This window comes from Pangasianodon hypophthalmus, chromosome 2, assembly GCF_027358585.1.
Source record: "Pangasianodon hypophthalmus isolate fPanHyp1 chromosome 2, fPanHyp1.pri, whole genome shotgun sequence".
NCBI lineage: Eukaryota > Metazoa > Chordata > Actinopteri > Siluriformes > Pangasiidae > Pangasianodon > Pangasianodon hypophthalmus.
The window spans coordinates 2,831,328-2,847,847 of NC_069711.1; the positions used below are offsets into that span (position 1 = coordinate 2,831,328).

The 16,520-nt window shown below is 37.4% G+C and overlaps 1 protein-coding gene across 2 annotated transcripts; it reads left to right on the forward strand.

Moving 5' to 3' along the window:
* Positions 1–1,379: 1,379 nt before the first annotated feature.
* ttll3 (tubulin tyrosine ligase-like family, member 3) lies at positions 1,380–15,491 on the forward strand. Of its 2 annotated transcripts, XM_026945485.3 has the most exons (13): positions 1,380–1,478; positions 3,430–3,486; positions 3,580–3,683; positions 4,546–4,711; positions 4,968–5,023; positions 7,007–7,135; positions 7,247–7,361; positions 7,451–7,564; positions 8,609–8,801; positions 9,415–9,563; positions 11,496–11,739; positions 12,961–13,396; positions 14,734–15,491. In XM_026945485.3, exons 1-13 carry the CDS (start codon positions 1,388–1,390, stop codon positions 15,391–15,393), a joined length of 2,514 nt encoding a protein of 837 aa, XP_026801286.3. In that variant the 5' UTR covers positions 1,380–1,387; the 3' UTR covers positions 15,394–15,491. The 2 variants fall into 2 exon arrangements, with proteins under 2 accessions (XP_026801286.3, XP_053083300.1); XM_053227325.1 differs by having other exon boundaries at positions 3,430–3,683.
* The last annotated feature ends 1,029 nt before the right edge of the window (positions 15,492–16,520 follow it).

Consider the following 16,520-nt stretch of genomic DNA (forward strand, 5'->3'; position numbering starts at 1 on the left):
TAAATAGTTAATGTGTCTATTAATTGACAGATTTCTGGCATTTACTTTGTGGGATTATTGCCCCTAACCCAGTGAAAATGCTGTAGTCTTTTACATTAAGCTAATCTGATCAAGGAAACATACACTTAATGAATCATCTCGTAAAGGATTCAAATTCTTATAGTGTGCTGAATTAAATGAATCGAATCACCAATAAGGATCACTTTGCAAATCACTCCATAATCCTTGTAAATTGAAATGATAGATTTTACACCCTTTATATTTTACTATTAAACTGTATGAAAGCCACAAAAGTGTACATGTGTACTATAAAAGAAAGCTAATAAACAAAAAAAAATTTGGAGTAAAGGATTCAAATCTTTATACAGTACTGAACTAAATGAATCGACTCACTAGAATCACTCCAGATTTAGCTTTAAATAATGACTTTTATACCCTTTATAGTGTACTATAAAAGGTATAAAACAAAAAAGTGTAAATGTGTATTACAAACTTAAAGAATCATTAAGTAAATGATTTAAATCCTTCTTGTGTAGTATGTACTGAACTACATGAATCGAATCAGTAATAAAAATCATTTTGCATCACTTAGGTTTGTAACCGAAATGATTCCTTCTCTATATGTAGCATGAAATAATGGCTTTTACAACATTTATACTACTATAAAGGGTATAAAAACAAAGAAAAGTGTAAAACTATAGCCCTAAGTCATTAAGTAAATGATTCAAATCCTTATAGGTCAGTGAACCAAATGAATCGAATCAGTAATAAGAATCATTTTATGCGTCACTGGGGACTCAATCACTAATGATTCAGTACTCCAGATTAAAAAAGTATAAAAGCCACAAAAGTGTACTATAAAGGAAATATAATAAACCTAAAAAAAAAAAAATCACTGAGTAAAGGATTCAAATCCTTATACTGTACTGAACTAAATGAATCGAATCACTAGAATCCCTCCAGATTAAACAGTAATAAATAGTAATAAATAATAGTAATAGATAATAAATATTAAATAACTTGTAATAATGACTTTTTCACGCTTTATCATGCACTATAAAATGTATCAAACCCCCCAAAAAGTGCAAATGAGTATTATAAATTTAAAGAATCATTCAGAAAATGATTCCTTGTAGTGCACTGAACTCAATGAATCAAATAACTTATGAATCACTTAGGACTGAATCAGACATGATTCCATACTCCTTGAAATGTAACTTGAAATAATGTCTTTTACACCATTTATAGTGTGCTATAAAAGCAGTAAAAGTGTAGTATTATGGACAGTATTTATATTTCAGATTCATTGCTGTTTCCAGAAATTCGCGCGTTTCTTTTTTGCGACACTTAAATCGAGTGGCGTCGCCGTTGCTGGGAAACCGTTGCCATGGGAACTCTCAACAACCTGGGAGCAGACAGGGGTGTAGAAGCGGATCCTGGAGTGAGGGGAAAACCAGGAGAGGAGCTGGGAATGAAAAGTGAGTAAGATGTGTCTGTGAGTCGGAATAACACAGGGCTGTATTCCAGTTTACAGGAAACACGTGATCTTTTATAGGAATCAGTATTAAACGCCTGTGAGTGTGATCAGATGTGAGCAGTCAGTGGAAAGAGGAGATGTTTTGTCTTGCAGATTCAGGCAAAATCTCACCACTGCTTTTTGCATTGCATGATTTATGGTGTGGTGTTGCACATGGAGCTGTAGACATGCAGTGGCTGGTTCCTCGGTTCCACTCTGATGCTGCCATTGTGTGAGATTTGCCTCATTGTAAAGCCTGTCTCAGGTGACATCCAGTCACAGGTACAGGTGTGAATGGGGTCAGGTGTGTTTTGGAAACTCAGTGTGATCTGATTACAAACCAAACCTCTTCACCAAGCGGTTGTTTTAATTTATCTTCAAAAATCATTGACTTTTCTTTTCTTGATGCAGTCTCCTCCTCACACCTTACAAGTATTATGCTCTGAATAAAGGGATCTGATAAATGCACTAAACGTGGGCATAAACCACTTAGGAAGGAGATCAGATATGACCACATAAGATTGTAGCGTGTTTTTGGACACATATTAATGAGCATATAATGTACCGGCGTAACACAAAGACATTATCTGTATCTAGATCTGTTTAGTGCTCCATATGTCCATATCTGCATTCAGATTTAAATTAGAAGTGGGCGTGGCCTAAGCTTTCTTTCTTTCTTTCTTTCTTTCTGGCTCTGACAGTTCCTCAAACTCAGCTTCATCTCTCCAGTTTATCACTGGTCTCAACTAGAGATGTGCATGGGACTGTTTTCTCATTCCTTATTCCGATCTTGCACAGACAGTTATCAGTCCAATCCATTGTTCTTGGAACTTGGAAAAAGCTCACCTCTGATATGGGAAAGTGCAATGAAACTCAGAATTCCAACATCCATCTGACCCAAATTCTCCGACATAAACACTCCTGACATCCCAATTACACTATACCATAGCCAAAAGTATGTGAACACTTGACCATTTAACATCTCATTCCAAAACCATGGGCATTAATATCGAATTGTTCCCCGTTTGCTGTTATAATAAGCTCCACTCTTCTGGGAAGGATTTCCGCTAGATTTTGGAGCGTGTGTTCATTGGGATGTCGAGGGGTGCAGTCGGTGTTCCAGTTCATTCTAAAGGTGTTCAGTGGGGTTGAGGTCAGGGCTCTGTGCAGGACACTCGAGTTCTTCCACTCCGACCTTCATACACCATGTCTTCATGGAGCTCGCTTTGTGCACAGGAGCACTGTGATGCTGGAACAGGTTTGGGCCTCTTAGTTCCAGTGAAAGAAATTGTAAAGTTACAGCATGCAAAGACATTCTATACAATTGTGTTCTTCCAACTTTGTGGCAACAGTTTGGGGAAGACCCACATATGGGTGTGATGGTCAGGTGTCCACATACTTTTGGTCATATAGTGTATCTTATACATCATTTCTCATGGCTAATTGCACAGAAATAATTCATGTAGATCTTCTTTACATGTTTATCAAATTCAGAGACTAGCCATACAAACTTTGCTCAGACTTTGGCTCCGGGCGGCCATGTTTTTCCTCCCCGAAGCACAGGAACACGTTTAGATCAGAAGTCTGGAAAATCCATTCAGAACTTTATGAGTTCTGCGTATAGTGGATTGCACCATTTTGTTTGTAACTGCCCATGATTTCTAAAGAATTGAGTTCCCAAAATGTAAACTAGCTAGTAGCTTCATTTAAACCACTGAAACTCTGACCAGGCAGTTACTCAGGAAGAATGAAGGGTCATTGTATTGTATTGTATTAACATTGTTGATGTTAATGAACGTGGTCTTCATATCAACATGAAAGTAAAAACCTCCTGTTTACGTGATTTGTCCATACAGTATACGTATAATAGACGATATATAATTTGTACTCTGACGTGCTGTTGGTTTCTACAGAATTGAATATTGATGCGGACGACCCTCAGCACTCGAGCATGCAGCAGCATACACCAGGTGACACACACACACCTGCAGGCACACTGTACACACTACGTGCAGATATGTGCATTTATCAAATGTGTGTGTGTGTGTGTGTGTTTGAGATAGGGTCCCCTCAGCAGGCCAGGGTCCGCGGCAGTCGTATAAGTTTTCCTGTGATACACATTGACAGACTGAGAGCAGCCAAAGCTCTAGTGGCCAAGGCTGTAAAGGTCAGTGCCTCATGTTTATAATTAGATACTCACTGTGCTCCCTCGAAGGCCTGTTACATAGATGGGCAGCATTCCTGACATTCTTCAGTGTTTTAAATTAACTAGCTAACGTAAATTTTCCCCACAGCTTACAGTGTTTAGCAAATCATCACTAAACCGTGTGTAAAGTTAAACACGTGTAAAACTGTAATACTAAACTTTGTCGTATTCGCGATCTTGATTGGTTAGAAAGTGTTGATTAATTTTCTATAACAGCAGCTTTAGCAATAGTTTGTATTATATATATATATATATATATATATATATATATATATATATATATATATATATATATATATATATATATATATATATATTGCATTAAATTAATGCAATCGTCGTAATTTCTATAGTAACAGCTCATCCGCAGGGACTTGTACGGTGGACGCTCCACATAAACAGATTAAAAAAATCATTGATATGGTGAAGTTTTCTGTAAGGAGATGTTTATTTAACATTTATGGAAGGAGTCTCCAGTGTCAGTGCATTGTAACAGCCTGAGGGAAAGCCATAGAGGAGGTTATATGACAAGCTGCAGCTTTTTGTCTTATTAACTTTAAGAGAAAGAAAAAAGAGAAGTTGGAAAATATGGTGACTGGCCACATCATACCACCACATTGTTGATTATTTTCCTAAAATAAGACATCCCTAATATTTACTTAGTGAATAGTAGTCTAGCTGTGTTCAGTAAAAAAAAAAATCCTGTTTGTCTAAGATTCATTCTTTTAAATTAGCCATAATGAATAAACAAATATCACAGAAATGTCACAGCATGTTATGATGTAAAGTGTCATGAAGATCATGCTTTGTTATGATGATGCAGGAAAAGAAGGTGTTCTCGGTGCACGGGCCGTACCCTGTGATTCGCGCAGCTCTCAGAGCCAGAGGCTGGGTGGAGCGCCGGCTGCCTCGCCACTCCACATGGGGTCATCGCCATGGAGACCATGAGGCTGAGGTCACGGAAGAGACGGACAGCAGCAATGATGATGGTAACATTATTTTGTTAGCCAGATATGACAGGAAATCTGTAGTTGTGTATGTAAAGTGTATTTGTTATTATAGTATGCTATGCTCAGGGCCATCGGATGAACTTTTTATTAATTAATGACCCTTTGTAATAACGGTTTAAGACAGTGAACTTGACACCACACAGTTCAGCTAAGATATCAGAGACACAGATCAGTCTCAGCCTCCTTGGAGAGAATATGTCAACGCTACGTCCTCTTTATCTCTGTGCACGTACAGACCGAGGACAGGAAGGAGACAAGGAGGACAACGCTGATGACATGTACAACCTCATGGTGAGCTTCATTAACACCCTACACTTATTCATCTCACCTCTAAAACCTTTAGCCACCGTGTTTCTAGCTTATTTTAATAATCTTGCATATCTTACATTTCTATTATTTTATTATTTAATCTACATATAATAATCATCCATAGTAAAGGAGTACACCTGTGTTTTTTATCCTAATCTCTATTTATTGAATCTTTAATGTGTGTGTGTATGTGTGTGATTACCACAGACTAGAATTTCTGCAAGTTTGCCTGCCCTTGAGAAAGGACCAGAAAGCATGTTTAAACCAAACTCACTTGTAATAGTAGTCTAAGGGCAGATGTTCAATCACTGTCAATAAACTGAAGTACATAAGTTACTATAATAAGGTCGAACTGCAATTGTTACGCTAAAAACAATAAAGGTGTGAGGATGAGAGAAGATTACAATAACGGTTCTTATCCAAATTTCCAACACTGGAGCAATACAGTAAAAAATAGTTCCGGTTAGTTTCCTAATGGTGCTTTCATGCATTAATTTTTTTTTTCTAGAAAAAGTGTTGACCAGAGCACCTTTTGTGATGATATTAAAAAGAAAGCGTCTCAGGCTCTTTCCATTCCTAGCTAGTATCAGCTAACTAACAAGCCTCGTTTGTTTCTTGATTAAATTTATTATTCTTAGTAATTCAAAAGAGAAAATGCAACGTTGGACGCCATAACATTTCAAGTTTCATAGACACGTTTTCATTTTTAGTGACAGCAATATTGCAATATTGGCAGTGGAATATTTTTGATTCAACATGTCATAAGTCTCCTTTTATTTGTTCAACTAACAGGACTCTTTGTCCTCCATGTTTGTTTCCTTGCTTGCCCCCTAACTTGTGATCTGATTGGATGTAAGAAATCAGTGTGCTCTTTATTATGCGGAGGCCAGGAATTACGGTAATGCAACATTACAGAGGTCAGGGTACCACATATCCACAACTGATAGCTCAAATAACCACACACAGGTCAAATTAACGACGAACATGAACTAGAACACAAGAAACTGTGGCTTATTGATGTATGAAACATTTGATGTGACTTTGTAATGAGACATAGATACACCAGAGGATAATGCTGCAATCCAATCCGATCTAAATACGTTCCAGTGCTTCAGCTCAGAAAAAGAAGGATTTCCAGAGCAAGGTCATATTTATATGTCTAGTCTCTGAACTTGAACATATTAAGAAGATCTACATGAAGTATTTCTGCACGATTAGTGATGAGAAATGACATATAAGATAGGTCAAACTAATCTTGTTCATCTTTGCTCATAAAAATGATCTGACACAAGGGTCTTATCACGTTACTAAAACCAAGGTGAAATCAATGGAATTATGTTACACACATTTTCACAACACAAAAGCTATATATTATGTAAAATCAAGTAGAAAATAATGCAAAGGGAAAGCTGTTTACTGTACGCCGTCATATTACTGTGGCATTAGGTATGTTCCCGACTTGGAATTCCGAGTTGAATGACCGATCCGTTGCACTTTTCCATGTTGGAGATGGCGCACAATAGATTCCAGCATTAGTAGATAAACCAGTCAAAAGTTAACAGGTGGACACAATAAGTAACAGACCAATGACATGATAGCGGTGGAGACAAGACGAAAATCAAAACAAAGGTACACAGCAAAACTTAAACAAACGCACATGAAGAACACACACACACACACACACAAACCGCATGGCACTCTGCGTTTTTCTGAAAAGCTCAATCATATTCGGAAGCTTCACTGCAGTAGCGAAAAAAACGACAACTGTGAAAGCATCTTAAAGGTTTCCACAAGGTCCAAACGTCATCAGAGCCCCACATGTACACTTTCAAATTCTGAAGTGAGTTTGGAGTAAACAGGTTTTCTGTTCTTCTTGTATGTGTGTCTGAAATAATCACACATACAATACATATGTGCATAAATAAATTCTTATTCCTAGTCTTATCTGTTTTATTAACCCCCCAGTCTCGTCTAGTGCAAAACGAAATGACATATTTCTACTGGACCACAAAGAGGGACACAGTCGACTATCTGTCATTACAAAAAGACCAGATGACTAATCACTACGCAAAAGCAGGATCCTTCACCACCAAGGTCTCCGTCCAGTTCTTCTCTAATACATCAATCAGGAATAAAATTCACTGCTAGATCTCATATACGGTGTTACACATGTCTGTAAAGTCAGACTCTGTTTCTCTGTCTCAGGTGGGCTTGTGCATGAGTTTAAGAAATCTGCAGTGGTTCGACTCAACAGACCCCGACACCTTCTTTCCACGCTGCTACCGGCTGGGAGCGGAGGACGAAAAGCAAGCGTTCATTGGTCAGCACCTCTGTTATAATGCGCATGTGGTTCATAGTTCAGCATGCAGGATTGGTGCAGGTCATTAAGCTCTGTTTCGCACCCTGCAGATGACTTTAGACGTACTGCGTGCACAAGCCTGCTACGATATGTTGTAGAGAGAGCTGGAGGGCAAGTGGAGAACGACAGAACGGGCGAAATCTATCATGTTAAACAGCCTCAGGGTAAGACACGCGCTAACAAAGGTGCACACATGAAGGGTTTGTTAGGCCTTAGGTGAGATTGCAATACAATTCAATTCAGTTTTATAGCAGTTTTAACAAGACACATTGTCACAAAAAAGCTTTATAGAAATCTGGATGTAGATTAACTATCTTCATGTGTTTTCTGTTCTTAACTATCTTCAGCTGTTTTCTGGCTAGTTCAATTTGGCAACATGGCTAATAATGTAGCTAGTTACAGTATGTGTGTAGTTCATTAAACTACAGCTAGCTTCAGGACATATGCAAAACTACAAATTTGTACACAAATCAGATAAATTCTTGCTTAAAATGAGTAGTTGCGTGCATTTCAATCACAGATTCGATGTAATTCTGCTTAACTCTTTTTAGCAGAGGCCAAAAAAAGGGATTTCTTCCTGTTTTGGACGTGCCCGTGTTCATCAATGAATTTGTTTGTGATGTCACACTTCAGAGTTGTTGATAAAAGCTCATATGAAAGTAGACACTCGGGGCTTTAAGAATACTTTCATAAGTATTTCTTTTTTTTAACCTAGCCTAATAGGTTTACGTGTTATAATTTTATTGTGGAAATTGTATACGGTGTTTTACTATCAAAAAAGCTTTAGTTGTGCTGTCTGTTTTATCTCTGTAGAAGTGTTATTGTGGAGATTTGTGAATCGTTTGCCCAATAAGGGGTTCACACCCCTTCCATTTCCAATCGCCCTGCTCACAAGCAGCTAAACAGAGAGTCATGATACTCTACACACAGAAACCCAACAGTGTCCTGACTAAATCTTATAACAGACTTGCAGCGATAAAATAATTCATTTGTTTATACTGACTGAAAATGTCTGATAAGTCGATTTCCATTCTGCCGGTGGAATGGAACGCCAGTGTACTGTGAGAAAGGGTTAAAATAAAATAGCTTGTGTATATGTTGAGCGCATTTCTCATCATAGCATAAAGCAAAAGTAGTCCAAATCACGCACTGACCCTGAGCAGTCTAAACACACACTCCGTCCTGATTCTCTTCGTCCCTGTGTGTAGGTCTGGACAAGCGGCATAAACCGCATGCCAAGCACAGGATTGGAGTTGGACTGATTGAGACGGCATTGCGTGTGTGTCAGGAGTATCTAAACAGCCTGGAACACTGTGATATAGACATCTCTCTGGAAACCCCGCCCACCCTCTCAGAGCAACAGTGGACAAACTTTCTCCACAGCTACTACCTGGTTATTCAGTAAGTACAATATTACAATTGACATTATTATCAAATTACCGTAATTACTCTTTTAGTTTAAGAGATGCATTATTCTATGCACAGCATAGTTCCAGGTTACTTATCTTTACAACACCCTTTAGCATGTTTCTAAACAGATAATATGCAGGAAGTAACACCAGGGCCATGCATATTTATTTTAGAAATTATGGCGCCCCCTGTTGGTCTGGAGGCCTTAATCGAGCATATATGCCTCCAGACCACCAGGGAGCACCATAATTTATTAAATAAATATGCAAAAAAAAAAAAAAAACACCTTGATATCATTTGGCATGTTTGAAGGGAGAACAATAGTGGAGCTAAAGCAGACCCACACAGCTCTGAATAATCTCCATTGATACAAACAAGCTGCTTAACATAAAGAACCGCCGTAGGGTTGCAAGATTAAATTGACTGAAATACATCAAAACATAATTAAATAAAGTTGACTAGTCAGAGGCTAGCTGTTTTTCCTGACTTCCTGACAAAAACACACTGACTTCCTGACAAAAACACATTTGCTCAACTAATCAGTCTGTTTTGAGCATTGCTTTCTATATTCTCTCTTTTCTCTCTTTTCTGTTTATCTCTGTAGTGATGGCGTGATATTAGAGGGATGTGCTGAGTATGCAGAGCGCTGTCAGTCCATGCTAGCCCGAATGCGAAAGGTCTGTTCACAGCTGGAGACTGATGGCATCAATAACATCTGGATTATTAAACCAGGGGCTAAATCAAGAGGCAGGGGTGAGCGAAGAGTGTGTGTGTTTGTGTGTGTGTGTGAGAGAGAGAGAGAGTCGTCTAATTTTCCCTGACTACACTGTGAGTGGGATATGAAAATACACATACCTGTGCCATTTATGGTCCTCTTCCTGATTCAGTTGTGCGTGCACACTTAATAACACCTGCTAAAAATATCGTGTCTTCAACATGAGCAGAATAACATGTCCGGTTTTGTGTGTTTGACTTAAACTGTAAAAAAAAAAAAAAAACTGCAGTATTTTTACGGTATTTATTTTATAGTAAAATATAGTTTAATTATATTACAGGTCGAGTCCTTGAGCAAGAGCAAGACCCTTAACCTTCTGCTCAGCTGTATTCTGCATCAGCTAAATCAAGAAATGCACAAAATTATATTTTATTTTATATTCTATTTATATTTGCAATAATTTTACTTAAACAATTTACAGTATATTACTGAAAAATACAGTAATACACTGTAAAAATAACAGGAATTATCTGTATAAATATTACAGTATTTTAAGTGGATCAGGTCAAGTGGGGTTTTATTGTCATTCCTCTATATAGCTTGTATACATTGGAACGAAATGTCGTTTCTCCAGGACCATGGTACAACAAATAACAGTACCCAAGACTGCATAAAGTGCAATACACAACAGTGCAAGACGAATATGTTTTACAGTTATTTTACTGTAAATTGAAAAATTTTACAGCAAATATTTTACAGTGTAATATATATATATATATATATATATATATAAATATATATATGTGTGTGTGTGTGTGTGTGTGTGTGTCCACTTTCGGGCGTTTTTACCTGTGCAAAATAGAGAGCAGAGTCAACCCATTTTAATTTCGCACCATTACATGCACTAATAAGTAATAAGTACAACCGAAGGGCAGGTATTATATTTTGCAGAAGTCTGTTTCTGACAGATGGAGACAAAATTATACCACTGACTGTGTTTTAGTTCATTCACATTGACCTTATGAGCAAAACATGCTCTCTTATTCTGTGTGCATAATGTATATTGAACAGTTTCTTGCATCTCCCAGCCTTTAATTAACATTTTATTAACACACAATTATGCACATGTGGCAAATTTCACTTTCCTGGAAGTTTGACTCCTCTAGGTGTCTCCAGGAGAGCTCACTGCTGCTATCGAGTATTTTTGGATACTCCAGCTCAATTCATGCAATTATTATTATTTATTAATCACTCGCAACATGCCCACTTTTTTTGCATGCCCACTTGCAAATTGATGCACATTAGTTAAGATATGAATAAATCAGGGCCTGTGTGTGATATTAGCCTAAGCTTAGCCCAGATTCCTGAAAGCATCATGAAGTTAAACTTCAATTTATGAGCATATTTATCGAGCATATTTAATGATTTATGAGCAATAGGAAAGGAAGTTGACTCCAAAGCAGGTTAGCTGTTACGTGTTGCAGTTATAATGAATTCAGTTCCCTATAAAACACAAGTTATATTTCAGTTTTGACCCAGAAATATGAATGTTTCATTCATACTTTTACTTTGAACATAATTTTGAACATGAATTCCTTGATATTTTTGGCACTTATTGATCAGTAGATGAGTTACAAATATCAGGACTGCAAGAAAGTAGGATTGCATGAATTAGGCTTCTATATGTTGTCATGCCTACAAGATAAGATGAGCGTCATTGAGGCTTTTAGTTCCGTATAGCACCATGTTTGGAGAAAATGAACACACTTTTACAGTATAATGTAGTCTTGTGCAGTATCTTTGTTTTGCCTGAAGTATTGTCATGTGTGTATTTATGATTTATTCAGTTATTTGTCATTACAATTGTCACACCTTTCTGTAAATGATGTGTTTTAAGCTGTGCTAATGAGCACAGTGTGAGATGTGGAACTGACATCGCCATGTCATGTGTGTGTGTGTGTGTGCTGTAGGTATAGTGTGTATGAACAGGCTAGATGAGATCCTAGGTTTAGTCGACAGCGACCCGGGTCTGATTAAAGACAGTAAGTGGGTGGTGCAGAAGTACGTGGAGCGTCCACTGCTGATCCACGGCACTAAGTTCGACCTGCGCCAGTGGTTCCTGGTGACGGACTGGAACCCTCTGACGGTGTGGTTCTACCGGGAGTGTTACCTGCGTTTCTCCACCCAGCTCTACTCCACACACAGACTGGACAGGTGAGAGAGAAAGAAACGTGTACAGCGTACAGCGTTAACGCAGACTGAAGGGCAAAATCACACAGGATCTCTCAACTGTCCCAAAATTACAGTACTATACTAATCTAAAATAACATCCGTTTTATTTTTATCCAGTTTTATTTTCATTTTGTTATTAAATGCAATTCGGCACAAATGACAATCCAATCCAATCTCAGATCAAGTGTTGCTTAGTAAATTTAACTTTAAAGTCTTGGGATTTTTTAAAAATGTTTTTCACATTTCCAGGCTTTCCTTACCTAATAATTATACTGGTAGACACAGTCAAAACCAAAATTATTGGCACCCCCTATGAAAATGAGCAAAAATGAATAACAGATGAGTGATATATTGATCTTGAGATACTGTATAGTCTTATTTAAACACCAGAACGCTGCAAAAATGTGAAAAAGTGAAAATACCTTAATTAAATTTTCAAATTTATGTAGTATTTCCTATTATAAGATTACAATAACCAAAAATATGATTATTAAAACTATTTCTAGACATTTGCAGTGATTTCAAGCTTTAAAAATTCTAGATAATTTTGCTTCTTTTTAGAAATAAATGATAAAAAAAAACAGCAAAATTATCTGGCAACAGAACAAGACTACTAGACTGAAATGAGTAAAATGTCTAGGAATAAGATTAATCTTATATTTGGTTTATTGTAATATTATAATTGGAAATAGTAAATAAATCTGACTATATTCAAGATATTTCTACTTGCTGAGATGTCATTTTTTGTAGTAAAGTGATTTTTTTCCCTGCAAAATTATACTCCTTTAAAATGTATGAGATTTTTTTTTTTGTTAGAGGAAAGTAGTTTTGTTCAATTTATTAAGTTGTAAAATTGAATCATCGGGTTTAATGTTTATTTTATAAAATAATTCTACAGTTGACTGTATTTGCTAATTCATTTAACCTGGAACTAACCCTTCTTGGGTTTTCTTGTGTTCTTGGGCTGCCAGTCTCACAGGCACCACTGATGTATTTAAACAAACAACCAATTTCCAATTATTTAAATTGCTTTTCTAGACAAACTGTTGCAAGATTTCTGGAAATTGGCCCCTCCCTTTTTTTTTCCTAAAAAGGAAAGTCACAAAGTATACAGATTGGGTGTAGTCGAGTTGTCAGTGTTTACCTCGCAGGCTGCAGATGACCTGATGCAAATGTTCTATGTCCTTCCTTCTCATCTCTCAGCTCTGTCCATCTCTGCAACAACTCCATTCAGAAATATTTCCAGCCGAGTGCAGGTCGTGACCCATCGCTGCCTGCTGAGAGCATGTGGTCGTGTGCTGAGTTCCGCTCCTGGCTCTCGGCTTCGGGGCGGGGTGGTCTGTGGGAGGAGGTGGTGCTTCCAGGCATGAGAAGGGCCGTGATCCAGACGCTCCTGACGGCGCAGGACAGCGTGGAGCCTCGCAAGGCCAGCTTTGAGCTCTATGGAGCAGACTTCCTCCTGGGGTGTGACCTCAACCCCTGGCTGCTGGAGGTGAACGTCAGCCCCACCATGGCCTGCTCCACAGCCGTCACTGCCCGACTCTGCCCCGCCGTGCAGGAGGACACACTGCGCGTGGTGCTGGATCGACGCTACGACCGTAACACCGACACTGGAGGCTTCCAGCTCATATACAAGCAGGTGACTACAGACACATGAGCTAATTTAACCTTTAGAGCCAACTGCTATGGAACATTTCTGAGCAAGTCAAAACACTTAGGGGTGTGCTGTTATAGGAAAATAATCAACAACACAGTGGTGTGATGAAGCGGAGTAACTGGTACCACCTGAAGTTGATTATTTTCCTGTAACAGTGTTTTATTCCTCTTATACAACAGCGATTTACTAATGCTAACAATTTTGTATTCGTTAAGGAATAAGTTGTCGTTATTTTTATCCATTTATAGTTACATTCACTTTTCCGAAAAGTAAGGAACCAATAGGAATGTGTTGACAAATATGTCAATCTTAATGATGATGACGGAACGTGATTCAGCAGCTGAGAAAGTGCATAGAACGTAAGGGTGAACGTGTAGAGCATATGTTGTAAATAATAATAAAAAAATTAAGTATATGTAGTTTTACTCTTTTAAGACACACTATTATGGTATGGAACATCCCTGAAACAGGTTAGTTCCTGTTCTAACTTGCTTTAAAGCAGCTATAAACAGCCGTTCCCTCACCAGTCTCCCTTTTTTCTCTGCATCTTGCTTGTCATGTTACTGAGAAACCTCAAAATGTAAACTTCTCTGCCCTGAAGATGTCGGAAAACTGGAGACTCCTTCCGTAAATGTTAAATAAACGTGCATAAAAATTCACCATATCGCAGATTACACACGTTGTCTTTGTTACATAACAACACAATTTTATTATTATGTATAGATTATGTGGTGTGTCTGCTATACAAGTCCTTGTGTACGTTGTTACTATAGAAACGCTGACGAATTAATCAATATCTTCTGACCAATCAGATTCGTGAATACAACAATGTTGTATATAAACAATTATTGGTTCTTTGGTCTCGATTGTGCTTATTTTTAGTCTTATTTATCTAATTTTAAAATGTTTGAGTAAATTTTCTACTAACTAAATGTCTAAAATGTCTAACCGGATATGGTGCTTTTCTAAATGTGTTCTTTTTTTTTTTTTTTTAAGCTAAAACCCCTGATCACATGACAAAGAATTTTGCTGGTTTAATTGGATGACACAATTTTAACACACGTTTTAACACAATTTTATTGTTTGGATATTTATGTGATTTTTAAATTTATCTAAATGAAAAATCCTCCACGTGAAAAGAAATATATGCAATGTGTATGTACAGAAGGTGTATTTATACATTTTTTTGCAACAGGCTTTTACATTCTTTGCGTTGTATTTAATCCTCAAATGCATTCCAGACATGTAATTTTTAAATACCAATGTTTAAAAATCACCATGAAGAACTTGTTTTGTATGTTCTCCTCATGTTTCTGCAGGCACCAGTGGAGGTTCCTCAGTATTTAGGTGTGAACCTTTTAGTGGAAGGAGCTCAGATCAGACGTCCACGTTCGTTTCGCGCTAAAACATTCATCAGGTCTCATTATGAATCTCTACACAAATCCAGACGTGTTCTCCAACCTCACACTCGTCCTTCAGGTAAGGAGAACCAGTGTGAGGAGGAGGAGGAGAAGAGGACCTGGCCACCCGTCTCCGCCCAAAAGGTCACAATGGAGAGATCTTTAACTTTACAGCCTCTGATGGAGAAAAGACGCATGAGACCAGCATTACCCTCATCCTCAGGTCCTAATCCTTCTGACTGTCATCACCTTCACACTTCACACACCCACACACATCATACACATGTACGGGCAGAGCCAACACACACTAACACTCACAGGACCCAGAGACACGTGCTCACTCTGAACCGACTGGAACCTTCGCTGGAGATAAGCAGTCTACAGCCTGGGATCTCATACAAGAGCTTTTACCACCAGAACACATACATATACACTCCTCTCACACACACTGTGCATGTTTCTCACCCAGCCTTACGCATGCACCAGTACTTCTCACTGCTCCAGCGGCAAAACACGGAGACGTCCAGAAACAAAGGACACGCAGCCTCGAAAGACTGTACAAGCCAAAGAGAGAAATAAAGATGCAATTTTAAAAGCAATTTTTAAATTCGTAATAAATGAAACATCTCTGAACTCAGCAGAATTAAAATATAAAACATGGTAGTTGACATATTTAAAATTTTTATTTGAGTTCTTGTTATTCAGAATGATTTTAATGTTTGGAAATTATTATTATTTTTTTAATGAGGTTTTAAAATTGAAGTTACAAACAATTTTTTATTTCTATTCTAAAATTTTGATTCATATATATATATATATATCAGTATTTACAGTGCTCATTTACTGAATTATTACTTGTTTATTTAACTATTTTAAAAATTAGCTTGCATTAGGTAAAAAAAAACAAACAAAAAAAACTCAAGAGCTGGTTTTAATGAAGCATATATACTTTTACCACCAAGAACTTTATCATTTTCCTACAACGGCACATCCCGAAGTGTTATTCCTCTTATACACTAAGTGTTATTCCTCTAATACCACAGCAGTTTGTCAGTGATTATTAAAGAACGACACTTCATTTAACACCATTGCATGTGTTAAAGTTGCATTTAATGTTGTGGGACACTGTGAAACAAGTTAGTTCCTTTTCTCACTTACATTATAGCAGCTATAAACAGTTGTTCCACCAAGGCCTCTTTTTTCTTCTCTTTTCTTTTTGAAGTTAATAAGACAAAAACATATAACTTTTTCATGTTACAGTGAAACCACAAAGCGTAAACTCCTCTGTCCTGAAGATGCTGGAAAATTTAAAGTTACAGCTTTACCTCTGACACTGGAGACTCCTTCCATAACTGTTAAATGAATGTATAGAAAGTAGGCATGAGGTGATACACTAAGGTCATGATACGAGAGATATCCTGATACATGTATGTATGTATGTATATAGACAATGAATCAACACCTTCTGACCAATCAGAATGCAGAATTTAACAGCACTGAGGTCTCTGAAGCACAGACAGAGAGTCAGTGACTATAAATAATCTCAACATAGACAAAATGTGTTGGAAAGTTCAGGAATCAAAAAAGCTATGTGGTAACAATATAGCCAAAATATTATTATACACACTTAACTAATGAGTTTAATGTTTGAATAGTTGGATAGATTATTTATAAAATGAATGAACTGAGAACTTCTGTAATAGAAG